Source organism: Protopterus annectens, chromosome 1.part1, assembly GCF_019279795.1.
Source record: "Protopterus annectens isolate FY-2018-M chromosome 1.part1, PAN1.0, whole genome shotgun sequence".
Taxonomy (NCBI): domain Eukaryota; kingdom Metazoa; phylum Chordata; order Ceratodontiformes; family Protopteridae; genus Protopterus; species Protopterus annectens.
This window is the reverse complement of record NC_056726.1, coordinates 1,038,276,455-1,038,302,375: the sequence shown is the minus strand read 5'-3', so window position 1 is coordinate 1,038,302,375 and position 25,921 is coordinate 1,038,276,455. Positions and strand designations below refer to the sequence as shown.

General features: G+C 41.1%; 1 protein-coding gene across 2 annotated transcripts in view; it reads right to left on the bottom strand.

Annotated features, from left to right (window-relative positions):
• LOC122808829 (zinc finger protein 300-like) overlaps positions 1-25,921 on the bottom strand; it is a 422,300-nt gene that overhangs the window by 211,950 nt on the left and 184,429 nt on the right. The window contains exon 4 of one of the 2 annotated variants that reach the window (XM_044079911.1): positions 21,932-23,528. The exons of the other annotated variant lie outside the window; for it this stretch is intronic. Coding sequence (XP_043935846.1) covers positions 22,045-23,528 — 1,484 coding nt within the window. The 3' untranslated portion in view covers positions 21,932-22,044. Of the gene's footprint in view, positions 1-21,931; positions 23,529-25,921 lie in introns of those variants that run through there. 2 annotated transcript variants of the gene reach the window in all.

Below are 25,921 nucleotides of genomic sequence, written 5' to 3'. Positions count from 1 at the left end.
GGAAGAGAAAGGGAAACGTGTAAAAATGCTACTCAGACGGTAGTAGAGAAGAAACAAGTCGAAAGAACTAACATGCAATCGATAGCAGAACAGCGGCAGCTCATTTAAGGTCCATATGGTTTTGTGTGCTATGGTTTATCCCTGGTTGTCAAAAAAGTGACAATGAAAGAAGTCTTTGGTGTGCTTGTTCAGTGTTTTTTTTCTTTAAATCAATAATAATGGAAGTTGAGCTGACATCTTCTTGGATTTTGTTCCAGTATTCTGGTGATAGTGTCGTGAATGTGTACATGTACACATATATTACACACTGATGCATTATTTTTGCCAGAATAATGTAAAATTAATCCATATTCATTAATGTTGTTGTAAAGTCCTCTTGTAATATGCCTAACCTTGACTGAAACCCAGACAATCAGTCTTTGATTAACAGCATGGATGATGGAAGGGTTGGGCCAGGTAGACAAAATCAACCGATTGTTGGTTTGACCATCCTGAGTTAAGGACTCACCTCTGGGTTCCTGCTTTCGTGACACCCAGAAAGTCCACTAGGTATTGCACACACTGCATATGAGCTTCGTGAGCACACATTTTGTGGCACAGCTATAGCCCCGGACTTCACAGCACACATTTTGTGGCACAGCTATAGCCCCGGACTTCAGTGTGACAGTCATGGGTGTTAGTAGCTGCAGCCCAGGACTTCAGTGTGTCACTCATGGGTGTTACTAGCTGCAACCATGGGTGTGGTAGCTGGAACCCAGGACTTCAGTGTGACAGTCATGGGTGTTAGTAGCTGCAGCCCAGGACTTCAGTGTGACACTCATCGGTGTTACTAGCTGCAATCCAGGACTTCGGTGTGACAGTTATGGGTATTAGTAGCTGCAGCTTCGGACTTTATTGTGACAGTCATGGGTGTTAGCCACAGGAATTTAGTGTGACACTCATAGGTGTTACTAGCTGCAACCCAGGACTTCATTGTTATAGTCATGGGTGTTAGTAGCTGCAGCAAAGTCTCCAAAAAGGTGAACAAAAGTGATAAAGTGGAGTAATGCAAAGCAGTCCAAACAGTAAAAAAACAAGTAAAACTCTACAATGTTAAGTCACTTTAAGAAGAACAAAGTTTTCGCATAAAGAATTGTGATTTTAATTGATTTTTTTTGTAATAGGTTGACTGTGTCATGTGATGGATTTTTAAATCTTTTAAAAATGATGGTTTTAGAAATCCTTTTTGTAAAACACTGAAGAAGGATATTTTATCCAAAAGCTTTGTTCTTTTAAAGTGACGTAACGCTGTGGAGTTTTGCTTGTTTTTCTACTGTTTGGACTGCTTTGCGTTACTCCACTTTATCACTTTTGTTCACCTTTTTGGAGACTTTGCTGCTTTGTTGGTTTGGTGAGCAAGTGGACACTAAGTTTATTGGTATTATCATGACACAGTCTGCTGCTTTGGAGAATGGCTCCATGAATCGATCCCTGCACAGCTTATTGCTGCAAAAGAATCCGTTATTATGTTGTTTGAATGTAACGGCCAATACAGGAGTAAGTAATACAACTATGAAAGAAATTACTTTTGTGCTAAGATTCAAACACTAGAACATAAAGTAAAGAACTATAAGAGGTTGCAGTGGCAATATTTTAGTTTTCATACCTATCTGGACTTGGGTATTGTACCACGGGGCTTACATGTTCTAAATATGCCCTTGCACGGCAATACCTACCCTGAACTCCTTAAGAAATTTAGGCTTAAGCTACATACACTTAATGAATGATTTTTTCACTTCTAAAGAAAGAGAATTGTGTGCAGAAATCAGTGTTTTGGAGAAACAGATTGCAAAGTCAGTAGTGTTTAATGAGAATGTTTCCCTATTTGACGCTATGTTGGGGAGACTGAATGATTATGATAAACAACTAGAAAATACTAAGAGGAAAAATCTACAATCAGATATTAATGATTTCAGTAATAGCCAGATTTTCTCTTTGCCTAAATGATCCCAAAATTCTACTTCTTTTCCAAAACAAAACACGTACAACACATAGCACACAAAGTCAGTGTGCCAAGCAGTCACGGCCCTTAAGGTTGAATAACACACCTGATACTGTTGTAATAGGTGACTCTATTGTCAGACACAGTGACGTCCAGCTCACCAGGCTGAATAAAGAGAAGGTCGCAGTGAGCTGCCTGTCGGGCGCTAGCATCCGCCACATAACGCAAGCACTCAGGTCACTCCAAAGCAAATACAAATATGACTCAGTCATTGTACATGCTGGCGTGAATGTGAATGACTTGAGACGTACCTCCCTTGACTACAAGAAAAGAGACATAGAGGAGCTCTCTGATCATGTAGCCCAGGCCGGTATGACCCTGACCTTGAGCAGCATCTTACCCTCACCAAGAATGATACCACAGTATAAAGACAAAATGATCGATTTTAACAATTGGATAAAATTTTGGTGTCATTCAAAGGGGATCCAGTGTCTGTCAGCCTGGGATGACATGCTCGACAAGCCACGTTGCTTCGCTAGGGATGGCTTGCACCTGTCACCCCTGGGCTTTCAGATATTGGCAAAGGCTCTTGCCACCCCCATAGTGCCTTTTTTAGGCAAGGCTCAAAAGTCAAACCCACCTCCATAGACAGCACAAGGAACAAAAAACTAAGGGTAATGCTGCTAAACGCCAGAAGTCTTAACCTCAAGATGCATGCACTCGAAGCTCTCCTCAGTATGGAGAACATCGATATCTGTGCAGTGACAGAAACCTGGTTCAAGGCTCCAGAGAGCACCCCAGCACTACCAGGTTATACCTCATATCATGCTTTTCGGCCCCAAAACCCGGACCTAACCACAAAAGGAGTGGGCGTTTCCATATTTATCAAGGACATCCACACCTCCAGGTTAGTGGCATTGCACGAAGTATCGGAGACCATCCATGTGCAACTGACAGTGGGCAAGACTGCTTTTCAGTTTATAGCATCCTACAGACCACCCTCTCAAAGTCAGGAATCCCACTCGGCTTTCCTGAAAACATTGGAGAACATGAATATTTCTCCGAACACCATTATATTGGGCGACTTCAACTACCCAAACATAGACTGGGAGCATTACTCAAGCCCCAGCACCTTAGCCCAAAGGTTCCTGGAATTTATAAACTCAAATGCTATGGAACAACTAGTCACCACTCCCACAAGAGGGGAAAACATACTAGACCTGATCATTACCAACATGGGGACTCTATGCTCCATACCAGAAGTATATCCCTCATTGGTAAGATCAGACCATAAATTAATTTCACTGGATATCCACATCCCGACCCCACCCCCAGCCCAGAAAACTACAGTGAAAAACTTCTCAAAAGCGAACTTCACACTTCTCAAAACCGAAGTGGAATACTTCAAGGCCCCAGGGCCAGTGGAAACCTCAGCCCAAACTGCAGAATCCTATATAAACGCATTCTACGGACATTTCCAGGAATGCATGGATCATGCTATCCCAAACAAAATCAAGACCCAATCATCCAAAGGCAGGCGTCCAGTCTGGTGGAACCCAGCCATAAATAAACTGTACAACAGAAGGAGGAAGGTACTACATGATAGAGCAAAATCCCTAAAAGGGAAGGCATCTCTGATCAGTACTAGCAAAAAATTACAATACCTTATAAAATCCTCCAAGGCCAGCTTTGAGAGAAAAATTGCACAGGACACTAAAGACAATCATAAGGCTTTTTTCAGTTATGTTAGAAACCTGGGATGCAACTCCCAGATTTGCTCTGAGTTGATTCTAAACGACAAAAAATACACTGAACCCACAGACATCGCCAATATCCTGGCAGACAGGTTCAGTGCAAACTTCTCCACCCCCTTCCCCCCCAAAACAGCAAGTATATATCCCAGCACAGTGCAGTCTCCCAAACATTTCTGATGCTCAGGTGAAGGCTGCCCTCTCCAAAGCGAAAAACACTGCTTCCATGGGACCAGATGGCGTCCCGGGTTGCATCCTATAACTCCAAAAAGAACTAATCCCTCAAGTAAAACTGCTGTACAATCTCAGCCTCACTACAGGATATGTGCCCAAAGAATGGCGTACAGCAACAGTGGCCCCACTCCACAAAGGTGGCAGCTCTGCGGACCCTGGCAACCATCGCCCCATAAGCCTGACTAGCCTAGTCTGCAAGGCTATGGAGAGGATCATCATGGAACTCATAAACAAAGACATTGGGGACCTACATACACTAGATCCTACCCAATTTGGCTTCGTCAAGGGCAGATCCTGCCTTTTGAACCTGGTGGACTTCTTCAAAACAGTCACCAAGGCCATAGATGAAGGGAAGGTAGTCCACACAGCCTATCTGGACCTCGTAAAGGCATTTGACACAATACCCCACTCGGGCATCATAGATAAGCTATCCAGCCTTAATATAAACCCCTATGTCACAGGATGGGTCGCAAACTGGCTCAAAGACAGAACCCACAGAGTCAGAGTTGCTGGAGCCATGTCAGACTCGAAACCGGACACAAGTGGCATCCCACAAGGTTCTGTCCTGGGACCTCTCTTGTTCAGCATTTACTTTTCTGAGGTACAGACCAATGTGGGAGGACTATGGCTCACCAAGTTCGCAGATGACTGCAAACTGGGCGCCATAATCGACTCTCCAGCTGACACAAACATCCTTCAAAAAGGTCTCGCAGAGATGGATAACTGGTGCCAGAGCCATGGTCTAAAGCTAAATGCCAAAAAGTGTATAGTCATACCTTTTGGCAAAAACAATGTGCCCACAAATTACCACATAGGTGGTAACCCATTAAGTACAGAGAAAATAATTAGGGATCTGGGGACCCAAGTTGATAGCAATCTCTCCTTTGACAACCACATTGCCAAAGTGGTTAGAAAGACCTTCTACATATCCCACCTCATCATGAAAGGATTCACATCTAGATCAAGAGAGGTAATCGTGCCCCTTTATTCATCCCTCATCAGGCCCATCATACAATACAATGCCCCCTTTGGGATGTACCTTACCCGACACCTGCAGCAATTAGAAAGACCCCAAAAGTACCTCACCAGGAGGATCAAGGGACTCAAACAGATGCCATACGCTGCTCAGTTAAAAAAACTCCAGCTCTACTCAGTTGCATACTGCCTACTTCAAGGAGATCTATGCCTGACATATAAAGCTATATCCAACCCAGAATTAATGGACATGCTCCACCTCAGTAAATCTAAATCCCTTAGAGCCACGTGCTCGAGGGACTTGAACCTCAGCACAGAAATAAATAGAACATGTTGGAGGGACAGATTCATAACCCAGAGGCTCCCTTCGCTCTGGAATAGAATTCCAATTCATGTTAGGCAGAACACCTCAATGACTCTCTTCAAGAAGAATCTTGATGAGTGGATGGGGGATTGTAGGTTTATCCCGGGGATTACTTCCGTGTCACTATTAGACACAGGCACAGTAAACTAAACTTTAAAAAGGGCACAGTATTCTCAAATCAAGGGGTGACATAAGCCAAACACAATTGGGCTAGGCTTATAAATGCCCCAGGGCCAATAGCCTAGTATGAACCTATGAACCTATAATAATCTATGAAATAAACGAGGCTCAATGTATAAATTGGATACATTTGAGCCATTAACCAATCAACAGCAGCCATTAGTAGGAAGTGAATCGTCAGTGGAGCGTACATCACCCGTTAACCAATCGGATGGAGACAGAGATGATATGGAGATGCCTTCTATGTCAGCTCACTCTGGTGAGCTTTTAGCCATGACAGTGACTGTGATGGACTCACGGGTATGTACAACGAAAGACAATATAGAAAATAAAGGCACAATGAATGGTTTGAGTTCTTCCTCTTCTTTTTAGAAGGGAACCAATATGTGAGAATAAATCTACCTGAGCAGATAACACAGAGACGTGACCTGTTGAGAAAGGACTCCAAATCCCGAGGCAGGGCAAGGAATGGCCCTGTAACAAGGAGCAGAGTCATAAAAGAACAGTAAGTTCTATTGAGACTGTTCCTAACTATCAAAATAACTGTAACATGCTGACGGAACATTCTTCTGTTGTTAATTTATCTGAATATGTGCTTTCAAATGCTGAGATATCTTTATTATCTCGTGGAACTAAATGTGTACCAGTTGGTACTGATGATGTAGTGAACGCCATAACAGACTTTAACTTATTTTCACAGAACTTGAATCTAAAAAATATTTTTAAAGATACTAATGTTTCTTTGGTTAATCAGCACAAAAGATCTAGTGCGTTTATACCTATAGGTGATTTTGCTGTCAATGTGTTTAATAACATTTCTGAAAAACAGATTTGTGAATTTTTATAATAAGAAGTCGTTTAAGAAATTCTATAATTTAACTGTTGATGAATTTAATGCACTTAAATCTTTACAAACGAATGAAAATATAAAAATCAAAGAAGCGGATAAAGGGGGTGCCATTGTGCTGATGGATACATGTGACTACCTGGAAGCAATGAATAATTTGCTTTCAGATGTGCAAACTTTCAAGTTGATTAATAACACGGAAGTAAATAAAATGATGAATAAAATTAATATGTCTATCTATGATCTGCAATTAATGAATGACATAGATATTGACACTTCATTTTTTCAGTGTGCCATGTCCAACGCTTCTTGCCTTATATGGCCTCCCAAAAATACGTAAATCTCTCCATAAACCTCCAATGAGGCCCATAGTCTCTGGGAAGGGATGGGAAACAGAGCCTTTATCGGTCTACTTACAGGACACATTAAAAGGTTTTTTAAGACATGTACCCAGCTATATTAAAGATACTGGTGATTTTCTAACCCACTTACATAATTGGTATAGTAATAACACCCACATTTGTTTCCTATTAGTAACCCTAGACATAAAATCACTTTTCACAGTCATCCCAAATAGGTATGGGATTGAATGTATAAGGGAAATCCTACCGGAATATGGTCAATATTCTGCCAGACAAATTGGAACCTTCTGTGAACTTTTGGAACTAGTGTTGGAGAATAACATTTTTACTTTTAATAAACAGATATATCACCAAATATCAGGAATGGCAATGGGTACTGCAATAGCTAACACGTATGCTAATCTAACCTTGAGTAACTGGGAAGAAGCAAATGTGTATGGTGAAATTAATGTATATGCCCCTAATATTTTATGTTACAAGCAGTTTGTGGACAACATTTTTCTAATTTGGCATGGTAATGGTGAAGAGTTGAATAACTTCTTTGTTTATTTGAATAATATGGTTGAATATTTGAAATCTGAAATGAATTTCTCTGATACTAAGTTGAACTTCTTGGATGTTGATTTGCATACGACAGCGTTTGGATTAGAAACTTGTATATATAGGAAGGATGTACAAGTGAATAAATATTTACACAAGGACAGTATGCACGCAAAACTAACTTTTAAAGGCATTGTTAAAGGACAATACCTACAAGCCAGTAGGTTAAATACTAAATTGGATACTTGTGATATACAAATGCAGGAAATACAAATGATTTCCTGGCAAAGGGCTATAATGCCAATGACTTGGAAGCAGTAAAAAATGAGACTATGTTAATGAGAGACTAAGGGGCTAGACCATATTTTTCTAGCTATGAAGGTGTTTTCCCTACTAATTGTCATTTGAATTCTACTCAACCTTTGAGGTATTTGATGACTTATAGTAGGGTTAGTAAACCCAATGAACAAATTATTAAAAATAAATGGGAAATTTTAAAAGTTATACCTGGCCATGAAAAATGGCTAACAAGTAAACCCCTCTTTACATATCGAAACTGTGATAATCTAAAGAAGTGTTTATGTTATAAGGACTTTGCCCTTAACAATAAATATGCTCCTGTTTATAGTAAAAAAGGAACTTTTCCTTGTCATAATTGTTCATGCTGTTCTAGTATTATTCAGTCTACTGAGTTTATACATCCTACTAGTGGTAAGAAATATATATTTCACTGTAATGCCATCTGTAATACCTCTTCTATTATATATTTGGCCACCTGTCAACAATGCGTAGGTTTCTATGTTGGTAAGTCCATGGGAAGGCTACGCAATAGAATCATAGAACACAAGTTAGACATACGTAGGGGATTCCTTACAAATTCCTTGGCCCAACATGTTCAAGAAAATAATGATATACATCAATTTTATTTTAGAGTTATAGATATAGTATATTCAAATGCTAGATGTGGTGATTTAGTAAATAGACTGGACACAAAGGAGTATGAATGGATTGTCCACCTACAAGCAGGTAAATACCCAGGTTTGAATAAACAAGTTACATTGAAGCCAATTTTGAAAGCCAAATAGCAGATACAATGAATTTATAAGGAAGTGGAAATAAATATATATGTTATGCACTTTTTAGATGTCTATGCTTTTAAAACATAAGTGCAATTTTAATTGATTCTATGTAATAGGTTAACTGTGTCATGTGATGGATTTTTTCATCTTTTAAAAATGATGGTTTTAGGAATTTGTTTTGTAAAACACTGAAGGATATTTTATCCGAAAGCTTTGTTCTTGTTATTAAAGTGACATAACGTTGTGGAGTTTTGTTTATTTTTTTACTGTTAGCAGCTGCAGCCCAGGACTTCATTGTTTCAGTCACGGGTGTTACCAGCTGCAAGCCAGGACTTCAGTGTTACGGTCATGGGTATTAGTAGCTGCAGCCTAGGACTTCAGTGGGACATTCAAGGGTGTTACTAGCTGCAAGCCAGGACTTCAGTGTGACAGCTATGGGTATACTAGCTGGAACCCAGGACTTCAGTGTGACACTCATGGGTGTTAGCAGCTGCAGCCCAGGACTTCAGTGTGACAGTTATGGGTTTTACGAGCTGCAAGCCAGGACTTCAGTGCAACACTCATAGGTGTTAGTAGCTGCAACCCAGGACTTCAGTGTGACACTCATGGGTGTTACTAGCTGCAAGCCAGAACTTCAGTGTGACATTTATGGGTGTACTAGCTGGAACCCAGGACTTCAGTGTGGCACTCATGGGTGTTAGCAGCTGCAGCCTAGGACTTCAGTGTGACAGTCATGGGTGTTAGTAGCTACAGCCCCAGACTTCAGTGTGACAGTCATGGGTGTTAGTAGCTACAGCCCAGGACTTCAGTTCGACACTCATGGGTGTTAATAGCTGCAAGCCAGGACTTCAGTGTGACACTCATGGGTGTTAGTAGCTGCAGCTCAGGACTTCAGTGTGACAGTCATGGGTGTTAGTAGCTACAGCCCAGGACTTCAGTTCGACACTCATGGGTGTTAATAGCTGCAAGCCAGGACTTCAGTGTGACAGTCATGGGTGTACTAGCTGGAACCCAGGACTTCAGTGTGACACTCATGGGTGTTAGTAGCTGCAGCCCAGGACTTCAGTGCGACACTCATGGATGTTACTAGCTGCAACCATGTGTGTACTAGCTGGAACCCATGACTTCAGTGTGACAGTTATGGGTTTTACTAGCTGCAAGCCAGGACTACAGTGCAACACTCATGGGTGTTAGTAGCTGCAACCCAGGACTTCAGTGTGACAGTCATGAGTTTTACTAGCTGCAACCCAGGACTTCACTGTGACAGTCATGGGTTTTACTAGCTGCAAGCCAGGACTTCAGTGTTACAGTCATGGGTGTTACTAGCTGCAAACACAAAAAAAGAAAGCACTTCATGTGAATGCTGGTTAAAGGTAACTGTAACACACAAAACAACAACAAAAAAAAAAAAACAGCAATGTCGAGGAATAATATTTAATAGTATCACTCTCACAATGCAATCAACAACAAAGCTTTCGGATATAAAAAACCCTTCTTCAGTGTATAATGAAACTCTATACAAAGAAGCAACTATATATACAGATTTAGCAGACACAGCCAACCAATAAAAATGCAACACCAATTCAATCAGCAATCAAGACATACTAACAAAGAATAAAAAATATAATAAAATTAATATCTAGCAAATTAAAACTACATACATTATAAACACATGGGTGTTACTAGCTGCAACCCAAGACTTCATTATAACAGTCATGAGTTCATTGGTGTGTACTAGGCTAATGGCCCTGGGGCCTTTACAAGACTAGCCCATGGGATTACCCTGGCATCATGCCACCTGACCTTAGTTCCCAGTGCCTCTGTCGAGTAAAGCCACTGGAGTGACCCCTGGGTTGAATTTTCTATTTCCAATCCACTCATCAAGATTTCTCCTGAAGAGGGCCAGTGAAGTGCTCTGCTTGACATGTATGGGAAGTCTATTCTATAGCATGGGCAGTCTCTGGGTTATGAACCTGTCCCTCCAGCATGTTCTGTTTATTGTGGTAATGAGGTTGAGGTCTCTGGAGCGTGTGGTGCGGAGGGACTGGGATTTCTTTAGATGCAGCATTTCTAACAGAGCTGGGTCAGACATGGCTTTGTAAGTCAAGCAGAGATCGCCTCTAAGTAGGTGATATGAGACAGAGAATAGTTGGAGTCTTTTTAGTCTGTCAATATAGGACAAATGTTTACGGCCTAGGATCCTCTTTGTGAGATACTTTTGTGGCCTCTCCAGTTGTTGCAGGTGTTTACTGAGGTACATGCCAAATGGGGGATTGTACTCAATGATTGGCCTAATGAGGGAAGAGTTGAGGGAGACAACGACCTCTTTCTTCCTGGATGCAATTCATTGTTGGAGCCTTCCTGTGTCCTGAAAGAGTGTTCTTCAAACTATCTGGAGATATACAGAGCTGAGTATATTTTTCTGGCACTTCAGAGTTGTGTACTGGTAATTGTTGTTTGACTAATTTTATATCATTGCTGGCTGACTTCAGAGTTGTGCACTGTTATTTTTGCTTCACTGTATAGTTTTTCAGATCTCTGCTGAAGGTGTTGGTTTTTAAATTTGGAGGTTTTTGCAGTTACCCACCCTCACTGTAGATTTGATCTTGGACACTCCCCCCAGTCCCATCTCTTTACCTCATTCTACCTAATAAACTCCTTCTGCATTGTTTTTAGTCATTTTTAACTTAATTGCATTTTTTAAACTGTTTGGTCTAACATTGCTACATACTCGTGTGCTAGCTTGCACTGTATTTGAATTGTTTTGACTGCTGTTTTAGCTACTTTTGTGTGTGTGTGTGTGTGTGTGTGTGTGTGTGTATATATATATATATATATATATATATATATATATATATATATATATATATATATATATATATATAAACCTTTCCTGTAACTAGTGTAGTCCAGATTCAGATTTGCTGTATCCAGGACTGTATGTAAGCTTCTGAGCCCCCCCCCCCCAAGCTTTCTGTGCTGAAGGGAAGCCTTCTAGCTTATCAGTGGGAGTGGTAAGCACTAGGTAACCTATCTACCACATAAGGAGTGGTTCTGGCCCAGAAATTGCAGTTATTGGCCGTTTGGGCAGTTTTTCCATCTCTCTCAACGTTCTGATTTAAAAGCCCACATTTGCACTTGTTTCCCCCTTTCCTGTAACTAGTTTAGTCCAGATACAGATGCTTACTTTTAGCACTTGAATTTGCTTATTCGTGATCAGCACTTGTTCAGAACTTGTAAGCACTAAATAACCTACTGATTACTACAGCACTCAACCTTTCTCATTACCTAGAGGAAAACAGTTTTGGTACTTACTTTCCTCACTTGCTTAGAGAAAAACAGCTCTTGTACTCACTTTCCTCACTTATCTAGAGGAAAATAGTTTTTTTATTCAGGCATGTCCAAGGGTCAGCTCCCAGTGTTCTCTCCTGTCTATCTGATGAATCTGGGCATCTTGGGGCAGTGTAGAAATTGCCTCATGTACACAGACAGCCCTCTCCTCCTACCACCCAACACTACAACCTGTGAGAGAAGTACTTATCTAGCCAAAGTAGAGGTAAAGCTCTCTCCAATCAAGACTGAACTTGACAGTCAAGAGGAGAAGATAAACACTTGCACCACACCACACTCATCACATAGTTTCACTAAATCTACACCACCAAAATCCACACATAGAAATACAAAAACATTCGCGGAGGCTCTCAATAATAATCTGCTAAAGCAACAGAGACCTCCAAAGCAGAAATGCAAGCAACCTCCACCCCTCAACACAACCCAAATGACACATAGCCCACAGACTCAGTGTGCCACTCAACCACAGCCAATAAGGCAAAACAACATACCCAACACACTAGTCATAGGCGACTCTATAGTCAGGCACACTGATGTCCCACTCACCAGACTAAACAAGGAGAAGGTTACTGTCAGCTGCCTGTCAGGTGCCAGGATCCGCCACATAACCCACGCACTCAGGTCACTCCACAACAAGTACAAATATGACTCTGTCATTGTCCATGTTGGTGTGAAAAACCTGAGACGTACCTCCCTGGACTACATGAAAAGAGACGTGGAAGAACTCTCCGATCTTGTAGCCCAGGCAGGTATGTCCCTAGCCCTGAGTAGCATTCTGCCATCACCCAGAATGATGCCGCAGTACAAGGACAAAATGATTGACTTCAACAATTGGCTAAGCTTCTGGTGCCATTCTAAAGGGATCCAGTATCTGTCTGCCTGGGATGACAGACCACGATGCTTTGCCAGAGATGGCCTGCACCTGTCACCCCTGGGTTTCCAGATACTAGCTAAGGTTCTTGCCGCCCCTATAGTGCCTTTTTTAGGCAAGGTTCAAATGACAAATTCACCACCGTAACAGGAACAGGCAAGCAAAAACTGAGTGTGATGCTACTCAATGCCAGAAGTCTAAATCTCAAAATGCACTTACTCGAGGCACTCCTTAAAATGGAGAACATCGATATCTGTGCAGTGACTGAGACCTGGTTCAATGCTCCAGAGAGCACCCCTGCACTACCAGTCTATAACACATACCACACTTTTCGGCCATGTAACCTGGACCGGAACACCAAAGGTGGAGGTGTATCTATATTCATTAAGGATATCCACACTTCCAGGCTAGTTGCTCAGCATAATGCAGCCGAGGTTATCCAAGTGCAACTAACTCTGGGCAAAACTGCAATCCAAATTGTAGCTTGCTACAGATCACCCACCATGCCCCAGGATTCCCACTCCTCTTTTCTTGATGTACTGGAAAATATTAGGGTTCAACCAAACACCCTAATAATGGGCGATTTCAACTACCCCACCATTAACTGGGAAAACTACTCATGTACCAACTCCTTCGCTCAACGCTTTCTGGAATTCATAAACTCCAATGCCCTGGATCAACTTATCCACACCCCCACCAGGGGCAACAATATCCTAGATCTAGTCATTACCAATATGAGTGACCGGTGTTCCACACCTGAAGTCAATGCCTCATTGGTCCGATCCGACCATAAGCTAATTACCCTAGATATCCACATCCTGCCTCCACCCCCCCATTAAGGAAACCATAATAAAAAAGTTCTCCAAAGCCAACTTCACGCTTCTTAAGACAGAAGTGGTGAACTTCATGACACCCATGCAGATGGACAATACAGTTACGACTACTGAATCCTACACAATTACACTTTATAAGCACTTACATGAGTGCATGGATCGTGCTATCCCAAACAGAACCAAGACGCTATCCTCCAAAAAAAAGGAAGCCAATCTGGTGGTCCCCTGCCATAAACAAACTATACAACAGAAGGAAGAAACTGTTGCAAAAGAGAGTAAAATCCCATGAGTGGAGGAGCTCCCTGGTCAGCCTCAGTAAGAAGCTGCGATCCCTAATAAAATCCTCCAAAGCTAGTTACGAAAACAAAATCGCCACTGATTCTAAAAACAACCACAAAGCATTCTATAGCTATGTCAAGAATCTGAATGGCAACACTCAGATCTGCTCTGAGTTACAGCACAATGGCACTAAATATACAGACCCAACTGATATTGCCAACATCCTGGCAGACAGGTTCAGTGCTAACTTTATCCCCCTCTCACCCCCTAAAGAGCCCATCTCTATACCAGAAGAATGCAAAGTTCCTGTAATCACAACTGCACAGGTAAAAACCACTCCAAAGCCAAGAACACAGCATCCATGGGACCAGACAACATCCCAGGCTGCACGAACTACAGAACAAACTGGCACCCCACCTAAATACCATGTTCAATCATAGCCTCACCTCAGGCTTTGTGCCTGCTGAATGGCGCACAGCAACAGTTATCCCACTCCACAAGGGGGGAGCCACCACGGACCCCGGGAACTACCGCCCCATGAGCCTGACTAGCCTGGTCTGCAAGGCCATGGAATGTATCATCATGGAACTTATAAACAAAGACATTGGTAATCTCCAAACCCTGGATCCCACCCAGTTTGGGTTTTTAAAAGGCAGATCATGTCTCCTAAACCTGATAGACTTCTTTGAAGCAGTCAACAAAGCCGTAGACAAGGGTAAGGTGGTTCACACAGCCTATCTAGATCTTGCCAAGGCTTTTGACACCATCCCCCACTCTGGAATTATAGATAAACTCACTAAACTAGGTATAAATCCCTGTGTCACAAGATGGGTTGCCAACTGGCTCACTGACAGAACCCACACTGTGAAAGTAGCAGACTCCAAATCTGACTTCAGACCAGTGACAAGTGGAGTACCACAGGGTTCAGTCCTGGGTCCTCTCCTGTTTGGTATCTACTTCTCTGAAATACAGGCTAACACAGAAGGTCTTTGGCTAATGAAGTTCACAGATGACTGCAAACTAGGAGCCATAATCGAAACTCCTAATGATGTGGACATCCTAAAAAAAGGGCCTCACTGAGACAGATGCCTGGTGTCAAAGCCATGGCCTCAAGCTCAATGCCAAAAAGTGCATTGTCATCCCCTTTGATGAAAACTCTGTACCCATGAACTACAACATAGGCGGTAGTATACTTAACACCAAAAGTGTGATAAGAGACCTTGGGACACAGGTGGACAGTAGTCTTTCCTTTGATAAACACATTGCCACAGTAGTCAGGAAATCCTTCTATGTGGCACACCTCATTACAAAAGGTTTCTCATCCAGAAAAAAAGAGGTCATTGTTCCCCTCTACTCATCACTCATTAGACCCATTATAGAGTACAATGCCCCTTTTGGTATGTACCTCACAAAACATCTCCAACAACTGGAAAGGTCGCAGAAATACCTCACAAAGAGGATTACTGGCCTCAAACAGATGCCCTACGCTGACCGTCTCAAAAAACTCCAGCTTTACTTTGTCGCATATCACCTACTCAGAGGTGATCTCTGCCTAACATACAAAGCTATGTCAAACCCAGAGCTGTTGGACATGCTCCACTTAAAGAAATCCCAATACCTCCGAGCTACATGCTCTAGGGACCTAAACCTTGTCACCACAATAAACAGAACATGCCAGACGGATAGATTCCTGTCCCAGAGACTTTCCATACTCTGGAATAAACTACCTATCTTATCAAACAAAGCTCCTCATTAGCACTCAAGAAAAATCTTGATGATTTAATGGGAAATAGGAAATTCACCCCGGGGATCACCTCTGTGGCTCTGCTCGACAGTGGCACAGGAAAATAATTTTCTTGGGTGGCAAAAGCCAGGGTACCTTTTTGGCTGGGCTTGTATGGGCCCCAGGGCCGATAGCCTAGTACCTACCTATGAACCAATGAACCTATAATGAGATGTGCCACATAGAAGGACTTTCTAACTACAGTGGCAATGTGGTGATCAAAAGAGAGGTTGCTGCCAAACTGTATTACCAGATTTCTTATAATGCCTTCTGTGTTCAGTGTGGTAATTCATGGTAAGCGGGGTTTTTCCCAAAGGGGATGACGACATATTTTTTGGCATTGAGCTTAAGGCCATGGTTCTGACACCAGTCGTTTGTCTCAGTGCAGCTATTCTGTAGGATGTCAACATCACTTTGGGAGTTAATAATAGCTCCCAACTTGCAATCATCTCCGAACTTTGTCAGCCAGATTCCTTCGTGTTGGCCTGGACTTCAGAGAAGTAGACACCAAACAGGAGAGGACCCAGGACTCAACCCTGTGGGACTCCACTCGTGACTGGTCGGCAGTCTGACTTGGAGTCAGCTACTTTCACAGTGTGGGTTTTACCTGTTTGCCAGTTTGCAACCCACCTAGTGCTATAGGGATTGATGCCTAGCTTAGTGAGTTTTTCTATGATTCCTGAGTGGGGAGTGGTATCAAAAGCCTTGGCCAGATCAAGGAAGGCTATATGAACCACCTTGCTTTTATCCACAGCTCTGGCGACTGACTCAAAGAAGTTGACCAAGTTGAGCAGGCATGATCTACCCTTCACAAAACCAAATGTTGTGGGATCCAGAGTTTGGAAATGCCCGATTATCCTTGTTTATTTGGTCCATGATGATGCTTTCCATAGCTTTGCATATCAGACTCATCAGGCTAATGGGGTGATAATTCCCAGGGTCTGTAGTCACTCCTCCTTTGTGGAGAGGGGTGACTGTAGCAGTGCACCATTTGGTAGGGCAAATCCTGAGGTGAGGCTGTGATTGAACAGGGCACATAGGTGAGGTGCCAGTTCACTCTGTAGTTCATGTAGAACACAGCCAGGGATATTGTCAGGTCCCATAGAAACTGTATTCTTGGCCTTGGACAGTTCTATTTTAACCTGTGCAGCAGTAATACTGGGTGCATGGCAATCTACTGGTATTGTGACTGGTCCCTTGGGGGGAGGTAAAGCTGGCACTGAATCTGTCGGCCAGTATATTGGCAATATCTGTTGGCTCAGTACAAGAGGTAGCATTGTGCAGTAGCTCAGACAAAATCTGGGTATTGCCATGGGGATTCTTTACATAACTATAGAAGGCTTTGTGGTTGTCTTTACTATCTGCTGCAATTCTGTTTTCATAGCTAGCTTTAGAGGATTTGATGGGGGATCTCAACTTTTTGTTGAGGCTGATAAGGGAGTTTTTCCAGTCTTGGGACTTCACCTTATTCTGCATCAGTTTCCTCCTTCTGTTGTAGAGTTTGTTTATGGCAGGGGACCACCAGATTGGCTTCCTTTTTTTGGAGGAGAGTGTCTTGGTTCTGTTGGGTATGGTGAGATCCATGCATTTGTGTACGTGTTCGTACAGTGCACTGGTGTATGATTTGGCAGTCATGCAACTGATCTCCATTTGCATGGATGCCATGAAGTTAGCCACCTCTGTTTTTAGGAGCCCAAAGTTAGCTTTGGAGAAGTTTTTTCATGGTGGTTACCTTTGCGGGGGGGGGGGGGGGGATTTCCAAGGTGATTAGTCTGTGGTCAGATCTAACCAGGAAGGATTTGACTATTGGTGTAGAGCAATGGTCGCCCATGTTAGTAATGACCAGGTCAAGGATATTGCTACTTCTAGTGGGAGTAAGAATGAGCTGGTCGAGGGCATTGAAATTAATGAATTCTAGGAAATGCTGGACAAGTGTACTGGTACATGAATAGTTTTCCCAGTTAATGGAGGGGTAGTTGAAGTCGCCCAGTATGAGAGTGTTAGGTTGGACCCCAATATGCTCCAGGGTACATGGAGTGTGAGTCTTGAGACATTGTTGGGGACCTATAGCAGGCTACAACCTGAATCGCTGTCTTACCCAAAGTCAGCTGCACCTGAAGTATCTCAGATGCGATATGTTGGGCTACTAGTCTGGAGGTGTGTGCATCCTTTATGAATATGGAAACACCACTGCTTCGGTCCATGTTCTGGGGCCAAAAGGTGTGGAATGAGTTATAGCCTGGTAGTGCAGGACTGCTTTCTCCTGCCTTGAACCAAGTCTCTGTTATGGCACAAATGTCGATGTTTTCTACTTTAAGGAGTGCTTTGAGTGAGTGTATTTTGAGATTTAGACTGCTAGCATTGAGCAGCATGACCCTCAGATTCCATTTGTTTGTAGCTATTATGGTGGTAATTTGGTCTTTGGAACACCGCCTAAAAAAGGCACTATAGGGGTGGCAAGATCCTTGGCCAGTAACTGGAAAGCCCAGGGGTGACAGATGCAGACCATCTTTGACAAAGCATCGATGTTTGTCAATCATGTCATCCCAGGCAGACAGATACTGGATCCCCTTAGAATGACACTAGAAACTTAGCCAATTGTTGAAATCAATAATTTGCTGCTTGTAATGTGGTATCATTCTGAGTGATGGTAGGATGCTTCTCAGGGCTAGGGGCATACCTCCCTGGGCTACATAATCCGAGAGCTCCTCCATGTCTTTTTTCATGTAGTCCAGAGAGGTACGTCTAAGGTCAGTCAAACCCACATGTACAATGACAGTCATATTTGTACCTGTTGTTGAGGGACCTGAGTGCGCGTGTTATGTGGCAGATTCTGGACTCTGACAGGCAGCTGACTGTTATTTTCTCCTTATTCATCCTAGTGAGTGGGACATCAGTGTGCCTCACTATCTAGTCACCTATGACTAGTGTGTTGGGCATGCTGTTTTGCCTTAGGGGCTTTGGTTGAGTGGCATGCTATTTAGGAGAGTTATGTGTCTCATGATCAGTGTTGTGTTGTGGTGGTCGAGTGTGTTTCTGCCTTGGAGGTCTCTGTTGTTTGGGTAGATTTTTATTGAGAGCCTCTGCGAAGGTGGGTAAGCAGTTTGTGTTTTTATGTGAAGGCAGTGCTGGTGTGTGTTCTAGAGGGGTATGTGTTCCATGTAGTGTGGTCCAAGTGTTGACCTTCTCCTCTTGACCAGCTATTTTGGCCTTGGCTGGAGAGTGTGTGGCTTCCTGTTTGGATATACAAGTGCATTTCTCATAAGTCTGAGTGTTGGGATGTAAGAGGACAGGGCTGTCAGTGTACATGAGGCAGTTTCTACATTGCCTCAGGATGCCCAAGTTCACCAGGTTAATAGCAGAATGCACAGGGAACTGACCTTTAGACATGCCTGAAGGGTGGACATTAATAATAAGTACTGGAGCTGTTTCCTTTGAGAATATTTAGTGCTGGTAGCACTTTGTGTGCTACAATAATTGCTACAAAAAGTCGGGTAAAGTGCTAGACTAATAAGCTGGTAGAAGTGCAGGAGAGGAGAGAACTAGTAGATCTAAGGGAAAAATTAAAGAGCAGACTTTGGCAGAAGTTTACAAACAGTCCTGGATAGAGAAAATCTGTTTCGGGACTAGACTAGTTACAGGAAAGGTGGGAAATAAGTGCAAGCGAGGGCTTTTAAACCAGAAAGTTGAAAGAGATGGAAAAACTGCCCATCTGGGCCAGAAACCACTCTTCTTGTGGTAGATAGGCTACCTAGTGCTTACCACTCCCAGTGATAAGCTAGAAGGCTTCCCTCCAACACAGAAAAGCTTGGGGGGCTCAAAAGCTTACAAACAGTCCTGGATACAGGGAATCTGTATCCAGACTAGACTAGCTACAGGAAAGGCATGAAAAAAGCTTAGCATTTAGATTTTTTTAGTAAAGGGGAAAGGGAGAAAGGAGGAGTAGAAGATAATTCAAGGTTAAGAAACTAAGTGGGTTGGCCTTCTCAAAAGTTTTCTCTGTATTAGGTAGAATGAACTAATGACACTAGACTGGGGAGGAGTGTCCCAGATCAAATTTACAACACTCTTTGGCAGGAAATCAGGGTGGTAGTTCTCCTAGGGGAAGACAGGTTAGGCTGCTCTGCTTGTCCTGAGGCTGCCATACTCCCTAGTATCCAGTTCTCATCACAGTGACTGGGCTCCCTGAGCATGAACAAGTGGGTCATTGGGCACTCACCTAGGACAATGATGGCTGGCTCTCACTCCTGATAAAATTAATGGGTAGAGGAAGAGGAGCCATTGGATGGACCCAGTGGAGGTAGAAGAGTGGTGGGGAGGATAAAAAAATGTCCCTTGAAGGTAATGCAAAATAGCATAACCCAAGAATTGTTTGTTATTTTAACTAAGTTCCAGGTGCCAACTTGTGCAAAAATTCCTATGTTAACAAAGTCTTGACTGCAAGATAGGCAATTAGAGTTAGATTAGTAGCTCAACACTGAAGAAGCCAGACAGGGGTTAAGATGATTGAAGGGGTATTGCCTGCTCACCTCCAACTCACAGAGGAGAGATTGGGTGTGTTTTCTCCAGTAGAGACCATGAAGAATTACCGTCAGCACTTGTGGATGAAACAGTTTGGAAGAGCAGAGCTTTTTTGTCTGCAAAAGCCCTTGTAGAAGTGTGGGTGTAGTCCATTGTGCACCCTCCTCCCTCATGAAAATGAGTATGTTCAAGCGAAAAACCTGAGCCACCCCTGATGGTTGAGTAAATGATGTACGTGTTGGTCATCCTTTATCCCATTGATGAGGAACAAATGGTCCAATTACCCAGAAGGGGAAATACGGTCCTCAGACAGCAGGGTAAATAGAATGTCTACCTATATATAAAAATATTTCACAGCTATTTGTTATATCATATAACATTAGGGTTCTATTACGTTATCGAATTGCTGAAACTTTGAACCTGAAAACATCGAACACAAATGTTCGAATTTTCAGCAATTCGAATTAAAAAAAAAAAAAAAACAAATCAGCTCAATAACTGTTGTAAAGAGGAGGGCAAGCCCCTCTGCACCCCCCACCCCCCCAATCTTTAAATATACCAACTCTGAGATCACACTACAGTGCAGCAAAGAGAAATATTCCCTTTCCTCACTATAGTGCGATCTCGGAGTTGGTATATTTAAAGACCAGGGTGTGTGGGGGGAGCAGCCTCTCATGTGGGGGGGTGCAGGGGGGGCTTGCCTCCCTGCTTACAACAGTTACTTTCTGTCCGTTGTTTTTTTTTTTTTTTGTGTTCAAAATTATAAAACTAAGAACATACAAGTTCGATCTTGTGATGTTTGAAATTTTATACTTTCGATCACGTAATAGGAACCCTATAACATTATTGTGCTATACATCTGTGATCCTCGGCGAGGGTCTGTGGCTGAAAAGGGCCATACAATTACCACACTGGTAATAAACTAAAATAAAATAAATGCCAATACAAGATGATTCTGGAGTCTTATAATGATAAAGTTCTTAAGATTAGTACTGTCATAACCTGTAATGTCTGTAAGTCAGCTCCAACAATGTACACAGAATTACCTCCTGTTATTAATATGGTGTCAGCAGTTCTGGCAGCATATACAGGTATACAAGGATTTTTTTCTTAGCTTAGATAATACCAGGGCCATGGGAAATACATTAGCATCCTTGCTAAGCACAGCTTTATTATCTGAATCACGTTCTAACAGTTTACGACAATGTATCTCAGTGTACAGAACACTAAAGTCAAAACTATTGCATCCCTTTTTCTTCACATCAGACAGCTGATACTCTTTTTTTCTGCTTTCTTATCAACTGGCATCCAAAGATCCCACAAGGTCACGACTATATCTTTTCCTTCTGAACACAGATTTTTCTGATGTTGGGAGGGACTCTTTTATATAAATGCTTTGCCACATAAGGTACACATTTAGGGAGTAGTTCTGGTTTAACCTGTCCAGATATTTAGGTCTGTAATGTAATGGCAGAAATCAATATGAATCCTAAATAAGAATATGAAATTGGTGTTGCTTTTGTTACTGATATCTCACAACAGAGCACACATCAGCAGCAGCAATGTATCTCTATACATAAGTTACACACAGGTAATTTATTTATAGATCCTTGAAATTTTCTCTTTAGTAATCCATTTGTTGCCATAAGTACTTTAACTATGCATCCTTATGTCACATAGTTGTAGCATTGCATGCATGTTCAAATATAGTCAAGTAAATAGCCAAATAGTTCATTAAATGGCTACAGTGTGCAAACATCTGCTACATCTGATATATGTTCACGTTTCTAACCTGCCTGAATGGCTTGATATTGTATAAACTTTCTGTTCTTTGTAAAGCACTTCTACATTCATATTAGAGATTATTTCTAGTTTATCCTCTCCAAATACATAAATGTTTAATGTAGACATGAGTATGGATTGTCTTAAGGGCTTAACTATTTTATGTATAGAATGCTTGCCACAAACTGCACATTTATATGATTTCTCCCAGTTTAATTTCTTAAGACATTTAGAAAATTTTTAATGATTTGGTAGGACTGAATCCTATTCCTAAGTCAGGACTCAAAAATTTGCTACTGCTTCAATGTTTGTCAAGGGTGATGAATCTTCTCATGGGCTTTAAGATTAGACTTATATCTATATCTCTTACCACAAACTGAACATTGGTACGGCTTCGCACCACTGTGGCCTCTTTCATGAACATTAAGGTTGTCCTTCCTTGTAAAGCTTTTGCCACATATAGCACATTCAAAAGATCTACTTCCACTGTGAATTCTCTCGTGGACTAAGAGGTTGTCTTTCCTTGTGAAACTCCTACTACATGTGGCACACTTATAGGGCTTCTCCCCTGTGTGAATTCTATTATGAACAATTAGGGTGTCTTTCCTTGTAAAACTCTTGCCACAAGTGGAACAGTGATAAAATTTATTTCCAGTGTGAGTTTTCTCATGGACTGCAAGTTGACCTTTCCATCTAAAACCTTGGTCACAAACGGCACATCTATATTTATCTGCTGAGTGGCTTTTTGCATGGATTGTAAGGCTGTACTTTTCTATAAAACTTCTGCCACATGTAGCACATTTATAGGCTTTATTTCCAGTATGGGTTTTCTCGTGGTATGAAAGGTTGCCCTTCCTGATATAACTCTTGCTACAAACTCCACATTTATATGGCTTTTCACCACTGTGGTTTCTTTCATGGGCTATGAGTTGACCCTTCGCTGTAAAGCTGTTGCTGCATATGGAACATGTGTATGGCTTCTCTCCTCTGTGGATTCTCTCATGGATTCTGAGGTAACTCTTTATTCTGAAATGCTTTCCACATGTGGTACATCTGTAGGGTTGCTCCCTAGTGGTGGTCTTTTTGTGGACTGCAATATACTCTTTACATGTAAAACTACTGCCACGTGTGGTACATCTGTATTGTTTCTCCTCACTGTGTGTTCTCTTGTGGACTGCAAGGTAGCCCGGCATTGTGAAGCATCTGCCACATGTGGCACATTCAAATGGCTTGACAGTTTTGTGGATATTCTCATGCAGTGCGAGGTTACCCTTCCACTGAAAGCTCTTGCCACATGTCAAACATTTATAAGGTCTTTCCAAAGTGTGTGTAGGTGATTGGTAAAGGTATTTATATGTCTCTGTGCAGGTCTTGGTGCTTTTTCCATCATTATTGGGCTCACATCTGGTGAAGAATTTCTGGTAAGTTGCACACCTTTTCTTGCGTTTCTCCCATGTCTTCTTTCCACTATGTTTGCTAAAGCTGTATTGCGAATGGAAACCATCTCGGACTCCCTCACTGATTTTAGTATGGTAATGCATTCTTTTGGTAAATGTAGACCTGCTCTGATACTTATTATGTCTGTTTAATTTCTTTTCTGCATGAGTCTCACATTTCAGCCCATTATGCTGGGCAGAATTCACATCATACTCCATACGCACTTGTTGGTTTCTTGTATGAACACCCTCAGGTTGTGTAACAGTCACATTATCTGGTAAGCTTTTGGTGCATTTGGAATTCACGAAATCTTTCAGTGATGAACTCTGATACTGAATGTATTTTAGCCACCTGCTGACTTAAAGACATAATTAATTAATTTAATATCCCCACTGAATCTACTCACAGTTTTCATTTAGCATAAAGGTTATAATAATAACCATGCAAAGACACAATACACACATTCATCTTCATTCTACTATTACCATAACAATAAATTATATTCATATACACAAATTTTCTTTTGCAAACTTGTACGTGTCTCACTACTATGTAAGAAGTCATTGCTACACAGGGACAAAGGTGAAATATTTCAAAGATGAATTATTCTGCCAGTCATACAAAAATATCTACTCATTTCTCAGATTCCTGGAATTTTACCCAACGCAAGCATAATTCTTTCCAGTGCATTTCATAAATTAATTTCTGGTAGTCATCAATTTAAAGTATTTTACAAGGAGTTATTCTGTTGTGTTTGTTTGTTTTTATTACCTAATTTTCCTCTACTAATTTGCATTATTTGTTACAAATCACTGGTGTTTCCCAACATTTAAAGAAACTGAGTTCAAATGAATATTTATAATATAACATTCTCCTACATTAGTTAAGTTAGAATAAAACACCTGATCAGATGCAGCAGTCATTGCCATTTCAAAGCATCCCTTGTACTTTAAAAAACTTAACTTAGAAATATGAAATTGGGAAGTGTCCTACTGTTTGGAAAATGGTGCCTTTTGAGATCCTGCTCTGCTAAGACACTAAGATATATATCAACGACAGGAAGAATCATAATGATTATTAGGTGCAAGCTAAACGAGCAATCTATGAATTAAATGAATGTGACATTTTATGGTGTGTGTGTATTCATGTATGTCAGTGTCTGTCTCTTCATTCTCTGTCTGTCCTTGTATGTGCACACTGTGGTGATGGGATTCTGATATTATTCACACTATGTTTAAAACACTGTTGCCCTTAAATTCTCTTTACATTAAGACTGTCTGGTCACCTTCTTCAGCAAATAGCCATAACAAGCTTTCTTGCTGATCTCTGAATGAGTAGTCATAAAGGAATGACGGTTAATGACCTAGCCAGCCAGTTCCTCAACAAAACTCTCTAAAAGCATACCTTGCATCCCACCTGACCTCAGGTTTGTCTATTGTGCATTAAGGAACAAAATGCTAGCTTATCCTGGAGTGAATACTACAACTACAGACCAGCAATTCCATTTGCAGATATTTTCATGTATGAGAACAGTATGTTTGTTCTTATAAAACATACTTCATCTGGTAAAGTAGTACTTAATAGAATGGACAGCACCTTGGATACTCATTATGTAGTGCCACTAATAATATAAACTTTTATGCAGGACTGACCCAATGATGCCTAAAGGTGGGCAAGCCACACAGCTAGAACAATGGAAGAAATGAGGACTCTTAAGGAAAGTACTTTGTCCAAGCACAGCTGCAGCCCACCATGTTTATGCACAGCAATCAGCCATCAAGAACTGGCAAGGCTGTGCGTTTTCATAAAAATTAATAAAACTGCAGTGGAAGTTCATAATCTTGAACCATGAGGTATCACCCTGAAATAAGTAATCGGTCTCTCAGGTGTCAATACAATTACAAGAGAGGAATGTGTAGAGAAGTCTTAGAAAGTACAGCTGTGTACACTTATTGTAAATAAGAGAAGGGGTGATAATTTCAATGACCTAGAAAATCTAGAATTAGACTGGATTTTCAGATTTCGGGCACAACAACATCCGGGCCTGAATAGTTATATTAGCATCAGGTCACATTTAAAGAAAGGAAAATATCACTGATTCTGAGAATATTTTGATATACTAATAAATATCTGAGTAATACACAATATACAGTTACCAGGATGGTATTTATTATTTGCTTCACCTAGTAGTTGCTATTTGATCTAATGGTCTATGTTCCTTACAAGTAACAAAAGATAATATGTAGCAAATGAGTAATAAGCTACAGAACAATATATTTATTTATGCACCTTTTTAAACTTAATATTGAATATTTATTAATATTTATTTATTGATATAGATATTTAAATAATTATTTATGTTAGAATATCAAATGTTATGATAAATTAAATTATACATATAAAGAATAAGAATTCGATATGGGGATTTTTTAGATACTTTTTTAGATACTTTTCATATATATGGATATACATTTCATATATATGTATACATATACTTGGGCATGTACATATTTGATTATATACATTAGCGATACATGATAGATATACATAAATATATTTGATGTCATTTGTCTGCCAAGTTGAGATGTTTATCTTATTTCTTTATATTTATTTAATTACATATACTTTTTACATACATTTACATTTATCTATAACATATAATATATTTATTAATTAATCAATTGGTTTTAAACATTGAATATATTTATTGTTTTTTAAAATGAAAATTAATAATTTGTTTTTATCAATGTT